Here is a 17,995-nt window from a genome sequence, read left to right on the forward strand (position 1 = left end):
AAGGTGCAGCCACTGTGGAAAGTCAGGGAAGTAAGACACTGATCTCAGATGCTAAAAATTCAGTAATCAAGACAAGCTATTTTAAAAATATTAAAATCAATGCAAAAATTATATGATGAGGAAGATATAAAATTTTTTAAAAAGACAAGATAAATGTTCTCTCCCCCACCCCACTTTTATATCCTTTGAATACTGTGACTGGGCACAACATTAAGTTTTTGTCTTAAACTATCTTTATAAGGACATTCGTATAACAAACAGCATAGGGAGATAAGGATAGGGTCTCCCTCTGGAGCAGAGAGGAGATTTCCTGACAAGGATAATAAAAATAATGTATTGAAAGTTATGACCATTCCTATTTTTTTAAGTTAAGGGATGTTTTAAGTTGGGTGAAATGAAGAACTGGCTTCCCGTTGTGCTACAAAATGAAGAGAAGAATCTTAGGAGTAATTAATCCTTAAAGATACAATGTGTTTACTAGAGCTGTACTTAATAACTTTTAAATAAATTATACAGTATGTGTAAGAGTATAAAACCTTTGTTAAATATTTACAACACTCACACACAAGTAATGTCTTCCTTTGGGGCAAATATTAGGCCGGTTTGCTAAAAGTCTGCATTTACACTACTGGAGTTTCTTAAGATTGGACTCCCTCAGCATGACACAAACTCACTGCATATAGTGTCCACCTGTGATAGTTCACATTGCTTTGTGGTTCTCAGAGGGCAACTTATGCAAGGTTAACTGATTTGACCAGGAAGCTCATGATGTTTGCTGTGTTTAAATTAATAAGGTCCTTTGTCTCTGCCCCTAGGGTCTCATGTTTTTGGAGGGTTTGTTTTTTGTTTTGTTTTTTGTTTTAGCCAGTGTATATAACTCTGTGGCAGGCTAACTTGCTAGCTTCTAAGTAAGGCAAAATCTAAAATCTTAATAGTTGTTGACAATATTCTTTTTTATTTCTTTGTTTCTCCTCAATTTCCTCAAAGGCTAATAAAAATCTGGGAAATTTCTGTATGCTACAATATAGAGCCGTTTCATCTGATACAGTCTACTTATGCCAAAATAATTAATGTTTTAAATAGCTTCATGTATTCTTAATGCTTAAAGGTCCTCAGATGTATTTTCCTCACAAAATTTTACACTAAATACATTAGGAATTGATGGAGTTGATGAAAATCATTGTGTATTTCATATACTTTCTCTGTTTGCACTCTGGATTTCAGAAATAGAGGCTCAAAATGCAGAAATAGTTCTATTTTCAGAAGATGAAATATGTTTATAAACACATCTCTCCATGAATATATAACTTCCTTATGCTGAACTTAAATCTAATTTTGTGACAGCTGTAAAAATGGCTACCTCACAGAGAAAAGCAAAGAAATCAAATTTATGCTATTCTCTGGGAAGTTACAATACTAAATAAAGTATTGTTCTGAATTTTAAACCATAACATTTCCGCCTCTAGTGAGGTTCCTGAGAAAATTCAATTCTTAGAATATGTTTATAGATCAGCTTTCATGATGACAAATTTTGAAATAATTTCCAAACATAAGTAGTAGTAAAAGGTAGTAAAAGGAGGGGCAGAACTTAACACAGAATATATTTGTTCACAAACATCGAAGGCAGAAAAAAATATACTGCTATCACCACTAACCGAACCGAAAATTGTGACTGAATAGGCCTATTTGTAATAAACTATGGTAAGCCAACACTTCTAGACAAAAATGAAAAAAAAATTTTTTTTAAATCAATCTGCCGAAAGAAAAGCTGACATTACTGATTCCGCGATGAGAAGAGGGGCAGGAACAAGAACGGAACATTTGTGGATTTGTGAGCTGCAGGTAAGATAAGCAAGATCCCCCCACTGATTTTTTCTGGTGTTTTAATTTTACTTATGAAGTGACAAAAGAGAACAATAAATTAAGTTAAACAACATCCCTTGAGTTGATTTTGTCCAAGCTCATAGTTTTCAAATGCAAATTACCCAATTTCATTCTTTTTTCTTCCTCACCTACTATAGTAACTAAATTTATTTATTTTTTATTTTAATTAATTGGGGTGACATTGATTTGCTAAACCATACAGCTTTCAAGTGTACAACTCAATGAGCCATCATCTGCACACTGCATTGTGCACCCATCACCCCAAGCCACGCCTTTTTTTTAAGCACATTGAAACAGGTAGTGACATTTTCTCTTATCCTTTTAAAAGTCACAGAGCCTCTCCCTGACTAAAGTTGCAAATTTAAGCCTAACAGCCAGCCATTCACTCTAGACACAGCAGCATATGTAATATGGTGCTGTGAAAACATATGATCAGAACCATTTGGTTATAAATGTCTGTATATAGATCTAGATTTAGATATGTAAGTACTGTACACAATTTTTAAAGGACTTGCTTGAAATAAAAAGATCTGATGATGGGAAATATGTCCTAAATTTATAGTAATAATCCCTTTTACAACACATGCATGATGGAGAACAATGATGGAGACGAGTAAAGAAGATGATGCTAGATGATTTCTTAAAATTAGCAAGATTTTCTAAAGAGTTATTCAAGTGTCTGAGATACCTTAGCCTGTTAGCAGAGATCAATATTGCATTTTAGCTCAGGAACGGCACCTTATTAGGAAATCCGGATATAATTTCTGTTCCTTAAAGTCACTTGGTATTACGACTCTGCTACTTCTGGGCTTGTGGTAGGCTTGTACTTCTCTACCAGTTTAAAGTATTTGTAGTAAGGTGAATTTTATTTTTTATTTTATTTATTTATTTATCCAATGAAATAAAAGTGGGCATACCCTATGGCATTCACTTCCTGACCAAAATTGTAATTGCCTTTTTCTTTTGCTTTTTCCTCCTTTTTTACCTTGCCACAGCAGTTATGGGGAAATGTCCTGAGAAGAGGCTTCTATAATCCTGAGATAGCTAGTGACTATGGTAAGCGAAGTCCACTTGCCACTGATAGGCAGACTGAGGAAAAAAACCAACCTTCATTTACAAAGCTACTGAGATGGTGGGGTTATTTGTTATTGCCATGTGACCTAGCCTAGTCTGATACAAGCCATACACCAATTTTTATATATTAAATGAAATGAAACGGGGCTTCTGCTCACTAATCTATCTGGCTACTAAGTCAGAATATTATGGAATGAAAATCCAAACACTTGTCCTCAGGAAAAACAACACTAAAAAGCTATGTGAGAGAGTGAAATAAATGTGGTCATTAACATTTTTGTAAATAACTATAGGTGAGAGGAATACCTTGATTTTTTCTGAAAACATAAGTTGACAGAATAAACTTTATTTAAAGTTATGGAGTCAACTGCTTTCCATTATCCATTTATATAATTAGGTAACAAGTTTTATTGGGAAATTATTTGGGAAGTTTACAATGATGATTGTAATAGAAATAGTCTTACTAAATTTTTCTTCTACACTAATCCATAAAGGACTTAGCATGGTTTTTGAACATATTCCTCAATAATAAATTGCTTAAAATGCAAGGTTCATTGATGCATATTAGATGATATCCATTGATTCAACTGGAAGAGTAATACATATTCTTAAATATTGAATCCAATAAATAAGAATGGCTAAGTTACACAATATGTTCAGTCATATAGCTATGTTATAATCATTTTCACATTTTCTTTTTCTACTATTTTTATTCCTTTTCCATCTTTATTTTTAACTTTCACTCCATGTGTTTTATTTTGAAAGTAGTTTAAACTAGAAAAAATTCTTAAGTTTTATAGTTGGTAGAAGAATGTCTTTGTATGAAACAAACTAATTTTCTCAGGACCTTGTGTATCTATAACATACAAAGGAAAATGAACCATAACTTGTAATATTTACTTTGTTAAGCTAAAATAAAATTTAGCTAAATTTTAGAAGGATTCATGGACACAAATTATCCCCCTACAACTGAATTTTACCTTTGACATTAGTGGGGATTGCTGGGGAAGGGAATCATAAAAATGTCCTCATTGAATAATCTACTCCCATATGCCATACAATATAATCTCTGACCATTACCAAGAAATTCTCTCTTTAATCTTTAAAGTAATCATCTGCGATATAATTCAGGAACAATATGCTTTGTTCAGGGGAAAGATATTGAATCAAAACAGACCGTGCACGGAAGATGCTAAAACTTATGGAGAAGGAAAGAGAGTCCCACAAGGAATCTAAGGATGGTCTTTCTAATAAAATGTTCCAGAGCGAACTGCAGCATGTTCCTAACTAAACTTTTACTAGTTACTAAGGTAGATATCAACAGCCACTCAATTTTTCTCGCTAAAGGGAATTTTACTCTATCCTCTGAGCATTCACAGTATCCCAGGGAATGGATCTTAATTTGTCTTAATTAGCAATGGTGGATTCACTCCCCTTTTACAAGCAATTGGGATAGTCTTTCCATAAATTCAGAGTACTATAAATAGGAAATATTACTCTAATTGGACATTTATAATAGTTCTAGAATCTCACAAAGATGTTTCAAAAAATGGTTCTAATTCACTAGGTTTAATCCCTATTCACCATGAATTTTGGCAAGATTTTAACCTCCACTAGCCTCAGTAGATACTTATAATAAGAAAATCATACTACTTAAATGACAAGCTTTTATAAAGGTAAAATGAGATAATTCTTATATGATCCATAGAACTATCCTTAGAACATGGTAAGGACTTAATAAACATTAATTATTATTACTCTTGAGATGGTGCCATAGACTAAATGCATGTGGTGTTCCAAAATTCATATGTTGAAGTATAGTGGTGCCTTAATCTTAGACCTCCCAGCCTCCAGAATTGTCAGAAATAAATTTCTGTTGTTTATAAACTACCCATTATATGCTATTTTGTTCCAGTAGTATGAAGGGATGATGCAGATGGCAAAAAGAAACTTCCCTCAATGATCCTCCATTTCTCTGCAAATTTATTTTGTGTATGCAAAAATGGAAGACAAACTTTCTGCCTACTATTGATGGTCTCTAATTTATGATGAATACATTTAGATGAACAGCATTTGCCATATTGTCCAAAAACCATGCTTACTATCTAAAAAAACCTTTCAAATATACTTAATGGCTTACACCTGCCTAGAGAATAAGTTGCAAGCTCTTTATTCTAGGCTTAAAAACTCTCCAAAAGATGATTTTAACAGATCTTCTCAGTTGAAATTGTATTATCTCCTCTCTACCCAAAGTAAACTCACTTTTAGTTTCCCCAAGTATACAAACAGCTATAAACATTCAATGACTATACACATTATATGACTAAATACATTTGTTCCCTAAACCTAGAAAGTACTTTCTCTATAATTATTCATTAAAATACTTTGAAATTTGAAAAAGTGTTTCATGAAGAGAAAAAATATACAAACAAGAAAAGATCATTCTTAATAAATTTGAGTTGAAATAAAGTAGAAAACAAGACAGTCACTCGACAATAGGTTGTTTTAAGATTTCAGACTTCTGTTGGTTGACTGGTTATGTTTAAGAGAAAAAAAAAGGTCTGAGGAGAGGAGAGCAGGGGGTAGGGGACCAATGGGGGGAAGGAGGACATCTGTAATACTTTTAACAATAAAGATAAATTTTAAAAACAAAAATGCTAAAACATTTGCATAGGCTAAGACTAAAGAAAAAATGCAAAAAAAAGTTTTATAATCAAAACAACGAAAAAGAGAGAATACAGATGGTATTGGAGCCAAATTGCTTGATTTCAAATCCTATCTCTGCCTTTTACTAACCTTGGGAAATTTTCTTAACCTTGCTGTCCCTCTATTTCCATATCTATAAAATAGGAATCTAGATAGTATCCACTCTCTATAGAATGAGTATAGATGATTAAATTACAATGTTTCTTTTTTGTAATATAGTACATACAGAATTTCTCATTTTGCTTAGAAGTTTATTTTTCCACCTCAAATTATTTTCTTTTACTTTATGAGACTATAAACTAATATTTTTCAGATGTTTATATTCCCAGATGAATTATAACGAAATGAAATGCTGATTCTATCAAGCATCTAAAAATGCAGAACTTTACGCTTGTGTATAAACCTTGCTCTTGGTTTCATCTTATTCTTCTGTTATTTTCTTTTAACATAGATATCCCTATTTGCATTTAACTTATTTGCTATGTGTATCATGTTTTCATGCTGCATCAATTGATTTTTTATGTTAGCTATAAGTTACATATAAATATGTAATAAGTGACCTTAATATTTTATTTAGAATGCTATGGTATCCTCAAATATAGGGATCAATAAATAAAGAAAAAATTGCTTGGTCAAAACCATAAGGAATTGGTAAAATAAATATGAGAACAAAAATGATAGACAAAATAGTTATTTTTCAAGACTTCATTTTTAAGATAGTTACTGCCAGTTTTACACACATAATAATCCTACATAATAAAAAGGTAATATGCAAATTGCATCACTCCACCACGCCCACGATTGGGCCGGCTGGAGGCGCGGGGGGCGGGACTCAGGGTGGCCGATTGGCTGGCGGTAGGAGCGGGGGGGCGGGGACTCGCGAGTCCCCGACCCCCGCGCCTCCCGCCGTCCTAAAGGGCTGCGGAAGGACCCATGGGGCCGGTGGAAGATGCTGGTGGCGGAACTCGGGGTGGCCGATTGCGTGGCTGCTGACACCAGTTTTCCGCCAGCAGCAGTTTTCCTCTGGCCACCCGCCGATCGGAGCGCCTCCCGATCGGAGTTCCTCTCGGGGTGGCCGATCGTGCTGGCGGGAGGCGCTCTGATCGGCGGGTGGCCAGAGGAAAACTGCTGCTGGCGGAAAACTGGTGCCGGCAGCCAGGTGAAGGAAAAGTCTATTGCACGAAACTTCGTGCAACGGGCTTCTAGTTATATAATAAAAAGAAAATAATTTGTTCTTTTGGGTCAGATCCATAATTGGAAAAAAAGCTTAAGAAAAGTAACTATAGAAAAATTTTAGATTTCAAGCACATTCAGCAAAAGACCAAAAATTAGAGTTACTAAAGGCATACAAGTTTAAACACTGGATTTTGTCATCTATTATTAACTGTATGGAAGATCTCTCATCATTGAATGTCTCAACCACACACACCCTTAACATAACTTATCTAGATTAGTAGTGACCAATCAAACTTCATAGAGGAGAAAGAGCTCAATAATAATAAAAAAAAATGTGTAAAGTGTTTTGCAGAATAATTCCTATAAAAAATTCTTATTATTGTGCTTTCTTAGCACAAAAAAATAAGGACTTCTGACATGGCAATAGTCCATTAGAATATGTGTCACATAACATTATCCAATGTCTTTGGTGCACTACCATCCTCTTCCTCCATTCATTTATCCTAAATTATTTTTCCTTATCTTTAGACTGGTGGCTTTACAAAGAGCAACAGAATACCAGATGGTCATTATTGTGGTTCACTGAGTTTATGTCCTAGCAGGAAGTTAGAAGATTGCTTTTCAAGGTTCTTATCATGCATTGAGCAGTCTATTTCACCACAGGGAATTCTGAAGCTGTCAATATATTTTTGGCTAAGCATGCCTCAAAATTTTTCATTTAAGTCATGGTCCCACATAATCATTTGAATACAAGATAACATAACTTTTTATGTCTACATGTTTTAAAATGTAGGTATGTGTTAGAAATGAGTATTACTTGATGTCTATAAAACTCTATTTCTATTTTGGGAGCAACATTAAAAAAACTATTTGTTATAGCTTCCTCAAAAAATTTAAACTTCCTTCAGATGATCTGGATCTTTCATTTGGAACAAATACTTTAAATTCTTATTTGTCAGTCGGACATCCTTAGCGCTGTCGTGGAGGCAGGAGAGTCTCCCACCACTGCCACTGCACTCGCCAGCCATGAGCCCAGCTCCTGTGTTGAGTGTTTGCCCCTGGTGGTCAGTGTGCATCATAGCAACTGGTCGTTCTGCCGTTTGGTTGATTTGCATATTAGCCTTTAATTATATAGGATAGTTTAAATATTAGTACTTTCAGAAATAAATGACTCAGAAATGCTATGTTTGCCTTGGGAAATATATTTTCAGTACTCATGTATATTATTTGCTGATCCCAAACTAATTTACTAGACCAATGTGGGACTTAACCATTACAACTCTGAGAAAAATTAATTCCCAATGACTGTATGGTTCTAGAACCTAGAAACATCCATTCTCTGCTGGTTGGACTTCAAATACCTGTTTTAATGAAGACAAGAAGCATAAGATAGTAATTACTACTTGTTGAATATTATAGATTATGTATTTTATACACATATAAACTAATATACTCCTCATCATAATACTATAAAATAATGAGGAATTTCCCTATTGTACCAATGAGAAAACAAGACTGAAAAATTACATATCTAGATAAAAGTTCTATATTTTCTCAGTGGCAGAAACACAGAGCGAACCAAGGCCTTTACTAAGCTAATGTCTACTCTTTCTAGAGTTTACTCTCTTGTTTTAAAAAATACTCTCCATTATTTCAAAACTCTAAGCACATATTTAACTGTCAATAAATATTTTTAAATATTTTAAACAAAATATAACATAATCAGTGATAGCTATAATTTTCACATTATTTTTACAAAGTACTATTTTATCTGTTTAGAACCAATTTTCATGTTTTGAGTACCTTTTTTTGTGCTAGGCATTATATAAGCAATTTTTTAAAACATTATTTTACTTAATCTAATCTCCCTAACATTTACAATCTCCTGAAATAGGTAAAAATATTCAATTTTTACATAAGAAACAACACTCTCAGGTAATACGTGGCAGGAAGACAAATCAACTCACAGGTCTTATGCCCCTAAGTACAAATCATGTGTCCTTTGCACTACCATGCTGGCTACTACTAAAACAATGTCATCATTTTATCACACAAATGGACTTTTCAGAACAAGGTTAGGGTACATGAGAGTGCAGCTGAATCTTGGTCTCATTGTTGATAAAACAGTCAGCATTTTTCTAGGGAGAAATGAAGAAGCAGCAGGTGACCTGGGCATTTGTCATTCTTCCTTGTGGCCAGACATCACTCAGGTATTGCTGGCAGTCTTTGAGGTGATAATATAACCCTATCACCAAAGGATTCATGCTTAACTTGCTTATTTATTTAAAAAGCACACACAAAATATTTTCCTCGTTACTATCAACTATAGCAGTTCACATAAAGAGACCAGATCACTTTATATGAAATGATAGGACAAATGAAAATAAGATGTTCTACCCAAATAATGTTGCTCAGAAATGTTGGCAATGTTTTAGCACAGGCTTTAACTTTCTCCACTACTCTTGCCATTATTTCTGAGCAACATTATCAAACCACAAAAACCCCGATTCTAAAAATGAATTCCTAATTCATGGCCTGGATCGTGACAGTTTGATATTCAACAGTCAATTTGAATTATTTTTTCTTTGGCATCGATCAGTTTCTCATTAACACTATTCTTTCTGTGATTCAGGGAGTTACACTAAAACATCCTCTGCTTTGGGAGTGTATTTAAGGAGGAAAAAGAAGGCTGTTTACTAGGTTCTCTTGATCAAATAAAAATAATAATAAACTGCAGATTTTAGCTTAAAAAAAGTAAAGTTTGCCCTGGCTAGTTTGGCTCAGTGGATAGAGCGTCGGCCTGCGGACTGAGGGGTCCTGGGTTCGATTCCGGTCAAGGGCACACGCCTGTGTTGCGGGCTCGATCCCCAGTGGGGGGAATGCAGGAGGCAGCTGATCGATGATTCTCTCTCCTCACTGATCTCTCTCTCCTCCCTTCCTCTCTGAAATCAATAAAAATATATTTTCAAAAAAGTAAAGTTTGGTCTAGTATAGAAAATCTCACAATAGAAAAGAGTTTCATTTTTTACTTTGCAGCTTATTAATGTTTAATCACTATAAGGGAATGAACCGAACATGACACTTATTTATGTGTTTGGGTTTTCAATTCAAAAACACAGTTTCCAGTTTTCTTCATTTTTCATTATTTTTACTAGGCTTTTATCAATAACCAGATCTATTATTAATGTAATATCATATCTGTGAATATCAAATCTCAGCATTTATACATGCATAAGAGTGTGGTCAGTACATATACACAGAATAAATGGCATTTTCTGTTTTCTAATGCCTTTTGAGATGGTTTTCAGAGACCTAAGCATGGGAACACATAAACACAGTGAACATCTTTTCACCAGCCCCTTACATCAGTTTAATCAATAATTTTTTATAAAGTTTACTTTTTTTTAACATACTTTGCTAGGTCTTCTGATTGTTTATTTGTTTTGCCTTTAACCTTTGATTAGAAGTCAGTACTTCTTTGGGGGACTTTCAGTATAATTTTCATATAGAGAACATCTGGCTAAACCTCCCCCCTCTTTCCCCTTTCCCACTATTGCCTTTAACTGCTCATCCCAATTCCATGTTTCGGTATCATGCTTTGATCCTGAATCACTGATAGAGATTTAAAGTAGGAGAATAATATTATGTTTTGACTATACAAGCTGCTGCTATTTTTTCCATTAGCTATTTTCTTTATCATGTTGCAGTAGAAGGCAGACTTATTCCCAAGAATAAAACATAGAAGACCCTTTCACTCTTCACTGCTAATTTACATAACTGCAATTCCTTTTGCTTTGTCAGAGACAACAGTTCACTTATTAGCCCTTTTGCTTATCTGTACTGTCAAACATTTTCTTTAGATGGCACCAGTTGACTATGACATCTACATCACTAACATCCAAGCCTTCCCCCATCAGCATCTCACCTGTCAGATCACAATAAATGTCAGTATTTTACATTATACACTTCAATAATTTGTGCTATCGCAAAACCTTACATAGAACCCAAAATCTTTACTTTTAACTATAAAGTTATCAAATCATCCAAGGAAATATAATACCTTTCGAATATTTTTTCTAATTTATCTAAAATCATCCTAATACAACCTTAAATTGTCTATGATTGACTCCTTAAATCTTAAAATATTAATTCTTCCAATCAAATAGCGTGATGTGTGTGTGTGTGTGTGTGTGTACACCCAAATTTAGTTGCATTGATAATACTATAATTTATGTGTAACTTTTACATGCACCTTTATCAGTTTGCTCTGAGATGTGTATATCAAATGCCATTCTTAATACAAATAACATTATGAATTTTAGACTGTTTAACCTAGGAAGAGCATATTCATTTTACATTGTCTGCCAACTGTTCTTATTCAGTCAACAATGTTGGGAGCAATGGAATGAAGAGGACTCTGAGGCCACATCAAAGCTCAGTGGCAGTCCGTGTCATGCAAATGTCTATTGAAGGAGGGATACAGAAAAGGCACGTGTGCCTGGTATTTTCATTCCAGACTGAGAGCACAGGATTCGGTTTCACTTTTTATCGAATATTCTTTAGCCCAGCATCAGGCAGTTAGCTGCCTTTTACCAATAATAGCAGATGGTGTTGATGAAATTCATCTTGCCTAAGAATGAACACAAAAGCCCTTGCACCATACCCTCTAGGTGGATGTGGCATTCATTTTTCTTAATTAAACTATCATTGTTAGGAAGCATCCAAAGAACTCCCTGAAAGACAAGAGTTTCATCAAGGAGAGACTCTATGTAAACTCTAGGGAGAGCAATAAGGATAGCATTACAGGGTTATCAGCCCCCTGTGAGATTATAAAGCAAAGAATCTGCATACTACCAAATGGCAAAGAACAGAGGAGGGAAGCCATGGACTAAACAGTCTCCCATCGTTTCTTTCATAATGAATGACAACTACACAAAATCAAAATACACTATTCCTCTACTGTTTCAGTTTTCATTTTTAAAAATGGTTAGTGGGAGATAAACTGCTCCTTAAAAAATTAGATCATGTGCTTTATTAAGTGGCACTTTATATATTCTATCTTAGTCAGTGAATATTACTAACACTGAGAACTATTTTGAGGTTAAAAAGGAAAATGATGGCTTCATTGAAAATGTCCTTGTTCTATATAGTTTGTGTTTTCAGCAAGACCTCTCTGTGAGCTTCTCTTAAAACATTGTCCCTAACCAAATTTCCTTCCACTCAACTGAGAGAATCTATGATTTTCCTTATCAAGGTGCCTAACACACTACACATTCTGATATTAAAGCAATTATCATATATTTTTTTAATTATATGATTACATTATGATCAGCCACACTAGAATTTGGTTTTTAAAGGCAAAACTTGTTTCTGAATCATGTTTTGATCCTCGGTACAAGAAATAATGCTTTGCACATCGTAGGTCCTTAATAAATATACTTCAATGAGTAAATGTATTCATTAGTATTGCCGCTAAGGAGAAGAAAATGCAAATTGGACAGATGAAGTTGAAGTGGCAGAATTTTCAATAACAGTAGGAGCCACTTTATTTTATTTATTTTAGATTTTTTTTTTAACCATAGAGGTTAGAATGGAAGTTAAAGAGTCAAAGGAAGTAATTCTGAAGGTACTTGAGGGTGATGGGTAGGGAAGCTGAGTATATGGCAAAATCAAACACAATATCAACAATAACTAGGACTGAAACGTTGTTTTAGGTTTAGACGCGGATACAAGAATAATGGATTTTCATGCAGTTTTTGTTGGCATAATTCCTGTCTCTCAGAAGGAGATGACAAGTGCTAAAGAAAATTAGAAAGATAGAGTGAGCATAAATAATAACTTAGTATGTACCTGGCCCTTTACCTACACTATCATATTAAACTCTAACGGTAGTGTGATTTTGGTATTTCTATCGGTTCATCTTATTACAGCTAAAGAAATAATATCCAAAATAACAATAATTTTTGCTCAAAGGCCCTAGTCAATATGTGACAGAATTAGTATTTAGACTCATCTTTCTTATTAAACAGGCTCTAAACTGAGATAGAGAAGAAGCCCCACAACAAAATTTAATTTTCAGATAGAACTGAAACTACTCCATTCAAACAGCTTACTAGTACAAATGTTTCCTGGTTTTAACTACCTTAAGTTCTTTTGATAAAGGGAGTTTTACACTTTTAAAAACTTGAATATATGTCTTTTGGCTGATTCCTATATACAGCACCATTTCCTCTCATAATAAAATTCTTTTGAAGAGAGCTGCTAATTATTTTGGTGAAGTGCCAAAGTGGTAGCAAGCTCAGGCTTTGACACCAGACAGAATGGGTTCAAATCTGACATCGCCATCATACCCAATTTACCGGTGGCAGACATTTCTCCCCTGGACTCTAACAGTTCTGCACATCTTTGTACCAGGCTGCCTTTTCAGAGACGTTTGTGTAGCAAATAGACGCAAAGAAAAAATAGTGTCTCCCACCAGACGGAAGGGCAAGTTAGCTTACAAGCTTGAGAGACAGAGGTAAGGCCTCTCTCCAGAGCAAAGGGCAGGTGTGCCCACTGCAAAGGATTCCATTTCCCTAAGTTCATGATTCCTCTCTGATAATGCCACCAACTGCATATGGAAACATCGCACATCCTTCCTCTCATTCTATGAGCATCTGGCTTGCAGAGCTGACACAAATGGTGATACATTAGGTCCTAACACCTAATGAATAATGAACTTCCTTTGTTTCTGACCCAAAAGCCTTGTGCCTTCTATGACCATTCAAGTAACTGTGGCAGACAAACTTGTTAACTTGCAAGTGAAGGAAAATCTCATACTCTTCATAGTTTTTGACATTTACTGAGCAACCTTGAACCTCGGTTTCCTATTGTGAAATTGAAAAGTGATTATGCTTCTAATATCTTAGTACACTATAAGTGCACAAATAAATGGTAGCTAATAGTAGTCATAGAAATATCACCAGCAGCAGAAATAGCAGTAGTTAACAGTGTAACAGTAGCAGTGGTAGCATTACTATTAGTAGCAGCAGCATTAAAGGAAGCTAACATGGAAAGAATGTCATTCACGGCAGATATTTTTCTAAGAGGCAGGTATAGGTATCTTATTTAATCCTCACAACAAATGAACAGGTGGTGATTGTTGTTTTCTCTCACTGGTTAAAAGAGATAAATCTGAGATAACGCTCACAGAGTTGACGATTTGCCTGATATAACTCACATGGTAAAGGTCAGAGCTGGGATAAGAAGTTAGCTGTGTCTGATTTCCAAGGGTTTCTCTTGCATGCATTTGTGGTGACATGTTTAAGAGTAAACTACAAAGTAATTTAGATGAGGAATTGAACATTCCTACATCCCATCTATAGAGGAATTACAAAAGCTTGTCAAAAGCTAAATGAGATACTCTTTTGTTAGAAAATATGAAGCCCAGAGAGAAAACAGTATTGTGCCCAGTATTTCTGTGGGCACAATTCATCCATGAATTCAGCTAATGTTGAACTTGTTCTATCCTCTAGTCTCTGTACTTTGAACCTTTGTCCATCCTATATAATAAAAGGCTAATATATAAACTGTCCCCTCGGGAGTTCAACTGCTTGCTATGACGTGTGGTGACCACCAGGGGGCGACACAGAATGAAGGAAGGCTCTGGCTGGCAGCCAGCAGCTGGGGAAGGAAAGCCCTGATCAGCCCTGATGGCCAGCTAGGCCTAGTTACCCTACCTGAGCACCAGGCCTCTAGTATTATTATATTACTAGAGGCCCAGTGCATGATTAAATCATGCACGTGTAGGGTCCCCTAGGCCTAACCTGCCATCCAGGCCATATCCACTGCCCCGCAAAGCCTAGCATGCTCCGCGGACACTGCTAGCAGCCTGCTCCCCGCTTTTGATGGCAGGGGGTCCGCTGGTGCTGGAGCGGACACACAGCTCCCCGCTTTCGATCACGGGGGAACTGGGTGTCTGTCTGCTGGTGCACCAGGCCTTTCGAAAGCCTCCAGCGTGGCAGAGGCTTTCAAAAGGCCTGGTGCCGGAGCAGACAGACAGCCAGCTCCCTCGCTTTCACTCCCCGCTTTTGATGGTCCGCAGCAGGACGTGGGCTCGCTGCCCCAGAGGCCCCTTCTGTGCCGCCGCTGGTGACACGAGCTCAGCGTCCCGCCGGCCCAATCGGCCACCCCGGCCACCCCAACTCCCGCCCCCTGCGCCTCCCACTGGCCCAATCGTGGGCGTAGCGGAGTGATGGTAATTTACATATTACCCTTTTATTATGTAGGATTGTGTTTTCCCTATAATACAAATCATGTTAATCAGTATTGATAAGTAACTATACAGCATTCTTAATTTCATAATTCCCTATGCTAAGTTATCTACCAGAAATCTTTAAAAGATTCACAAATCCAGTCAATATTTCAAAATTAAAAAAAACACACGTGACTTGACAGTCTAATTATATTTCTAAACATCATGAACTCCATATTTTTCTAATATAAATATGAAGACACTTACACACAATGTATGCAGAAATATGTACATAAATATAAATGTATTTACTGTCCCATTTTAAAAATAAAGTATTTCCTTAGCAAGCATTTTTTTCTAAACTTGTCATGTAGTATATGATATGTATATATAATTTTAAGCTTCAAATATTATAAAAGAAACAATTACCAAAGGCCAATCATGTTTTACAAATATACTCTCTGACTGCAACTCTTTCAAAATGATTTTATTGTGTCAAATATTCAATCAGCATAAAAATTAACATTGTATTTCTCCATTTCTCCTTACCTCTGCAGATGGGTACAGGAAAATCCCATGAGGCTGTATTCACTGTATTGGCTATACACGTGAGTTGAGGGTGGCCATCCAGGATATATCCAGTTACACAGCTGTAGCGGATCTTGTCCCCAACGTCGAACCTTGTACCATATAATACTCCTTTGGGTGGGACTCCTGGGTTTCCACAAGAGCTACTCTGTAATTCTGTAGAAGACAGGGAAAGGAGAGTTTACAGTTATTTTAATACATATTTCAATGTTTTAGATTTGTAAAATGTAGATCAAGATGTATCCTATGCTTTTAAGAGGAGTCACACAAAAAGTATTTCATTTGAATAAAGGGAACAGAGAAAATTGGTAAGGGAACCAAATTTTATTGAACAAATGTCATTTTTTGTGCTGAAAAAATTTAGATATTTTATATTGTTTAATCTTTGTAGTAATGCTAAAATCAGTATTACTCATATTGTACATATAATTAAAACAAATTAATACCATTTGCTTCGCTTCTTTAAAGATACATTTTACTAACATAGTAATAAACAAATCAAGTAACATTAATATCTCTCCTTACTCTGATACTTGTACTTAAGCCTAAACCATGAGCATTCATCTGAAAAAAATACACATATGGATGGAAAATTTTTTTCACTTGAAAATATAGTGCAGTAAAAATGAACACATCTTTGAAGTTAGAGATTGGTCTAGAATTCCAGCTCTGTTATTTGTTTAACCTGGATATATAATAAGAATTGTAATAAGTATATAAAATTGTGAAGTCTTAATTAGATCAATATGCAAAATATCTGGAAAATGCCCAATATATCAGAATACTTTTCCTATTGTCAGATCTTATTAGTTTATGATTAAAATATATGAGCATACAAATATGAAATATTTAAAGTAATATTCACTTCAGACAAAAATATAATTTCACTTTAAAAATAAAGTAATGGAGAGAAATTTATAGAAATAGAAGAATTTATAGAGCTTAATTAAGTTAGAGAAATTTTTTTCCTTATATTATTTTCTAAATTTTCTAATTTATAAAATTATAGTACTTTTATTCTATAAGTAATAATCAATAGGAATACTAAAAAGTATTCCAATTTGAGTAAAGCCTAAAGTCTAGCTACTGGTTTTATTCAAATGTTAAGTTCCTACCAGAAACTTAGTTTGGACAATCATGCTATGATTAGGTATGTAATTAATATTAAGGGAAGCTGGATAAAAAATATATGAAAATTCTGTACTGTTTTCATAAATTACCTGAAAATATGTAATTACTGCAAAATAAAAAGCTAAAAAGGACATTGCAAGGCAAAAATGAAGTATCTTTACATTTTTTATATTCATCCCATTTGTGCAGTTAGTAAATTCCATGCAATATCATTTCATTTTAAGATATTTGTATTTTTAATATATTTTTATTGATTCCAGAGAGGAAGGAAAAGGGGATAGAGAGATAGAAATATCAATGATGAGAGAGAACATTGATTGGCTGCCTCCTGCACGTCCCCTACTGGGGGGATCAAGTCTACAACCCCAGCATGTGTCCTTGGCCAGAATCAAACCTGGGACCCTTTAGTCCACAGGCCGACACTCTATCCACTAAGCCAAACCAGCTAGGGCTATCATTTTATTTTTTTTTAATATATTTTATTAATTTTTTTTCAGGGAGGGAGAGCTAGAAACATCGATGAGATAGAAACATCGATCAGCTGCCTCCTGCAAACCCCCCACTGGGGATGTGCCCGCAACCAAGGTACATTCCCTTGACCAGAATCGAACCCGGGACCCTTCAGTTCACAGGCCGACGTTCTATCCACTGAGCCAAACCGGCCAGGGCATATCATTTTATTTTAAAACAAAATAATTATAAACCACTGTAATATTAAAAATATCAATAACAGTATTAAATAAACATCAAAATTAAAAAAAAAATTCATAATATGAAGTTACAAAAGCAATGGTCATTTATGGATAAGAAATGCATACAGAACTGGAATTTTGAATTTTTACCCACAATAGGCTTTTAGTTCTTTTAGGCATGTTTATTTTTTAGATTCAAACCTAAAAAAGAATATAACTAATGAAATTAAATATCAATGTTTTTATAAATAATAGGCAATTACCTTAAGCTTCCTTAGCATGTAATGATACATCATAAATTAATATTTTAAATACTGGTAACCAAGTTTAATCATCTTTAATATTCCACCTTACTATTTTTTCCAGGCATATGCTATAAGTTAATTTTCAGTGAAATTTAAAACATATTTCTTTTCTGTGAATTTTTAGCAATTCTGTACAAAATAAATTTAAAATGAATAGTTAATTTTGAGTTATTTTTTGGAAAATTCACTTGATTAATAAATATTTG

The 17,995-nt window shown here is 34.7% G+C and overlaps 1 protein-coding gene across 3 annotated transcripts in view; it reads right to left on the reverse strand.

Moving 5' to 3' along the window:
* Positions 1–17,995, reverse strand: part of CSMD3 (CUB and Sushi multiple domains 3) — a gene marked incomplete at both ends in the record, with an annotated part of 911,147 nt that overhangs the window by 690,516 nt on the left and 202,636 nt on the right. For all 3 annotated transcript variants that reach the window (XM_079795927.1, XM_079795926.1, XM_079795925.1), the window contains one exon: positions 15,623–15,817. In XM_079795927.1, the coding sequence (XP_079652053.1) occupies positions 15,623–15,817 (195 nt within the window). The remainder of the gene's footprint in view (positions 1–15,622; positions 15,818–17,995) is intronic.

The sequence above is a fragment of the Cnephaeus nilssonii genome (genome assembly GCF_951640355.1).
Source record: "Cnephaeus nilssonii genome assembly, chromosome: 18".
NCBI classification, from domain to species: Eukaryota; Metazoa; Chordata; class Mammalia; order Chiroptera; family Vespertilionidae; genus Cnephaeus; species Cnephaeus nilssonii.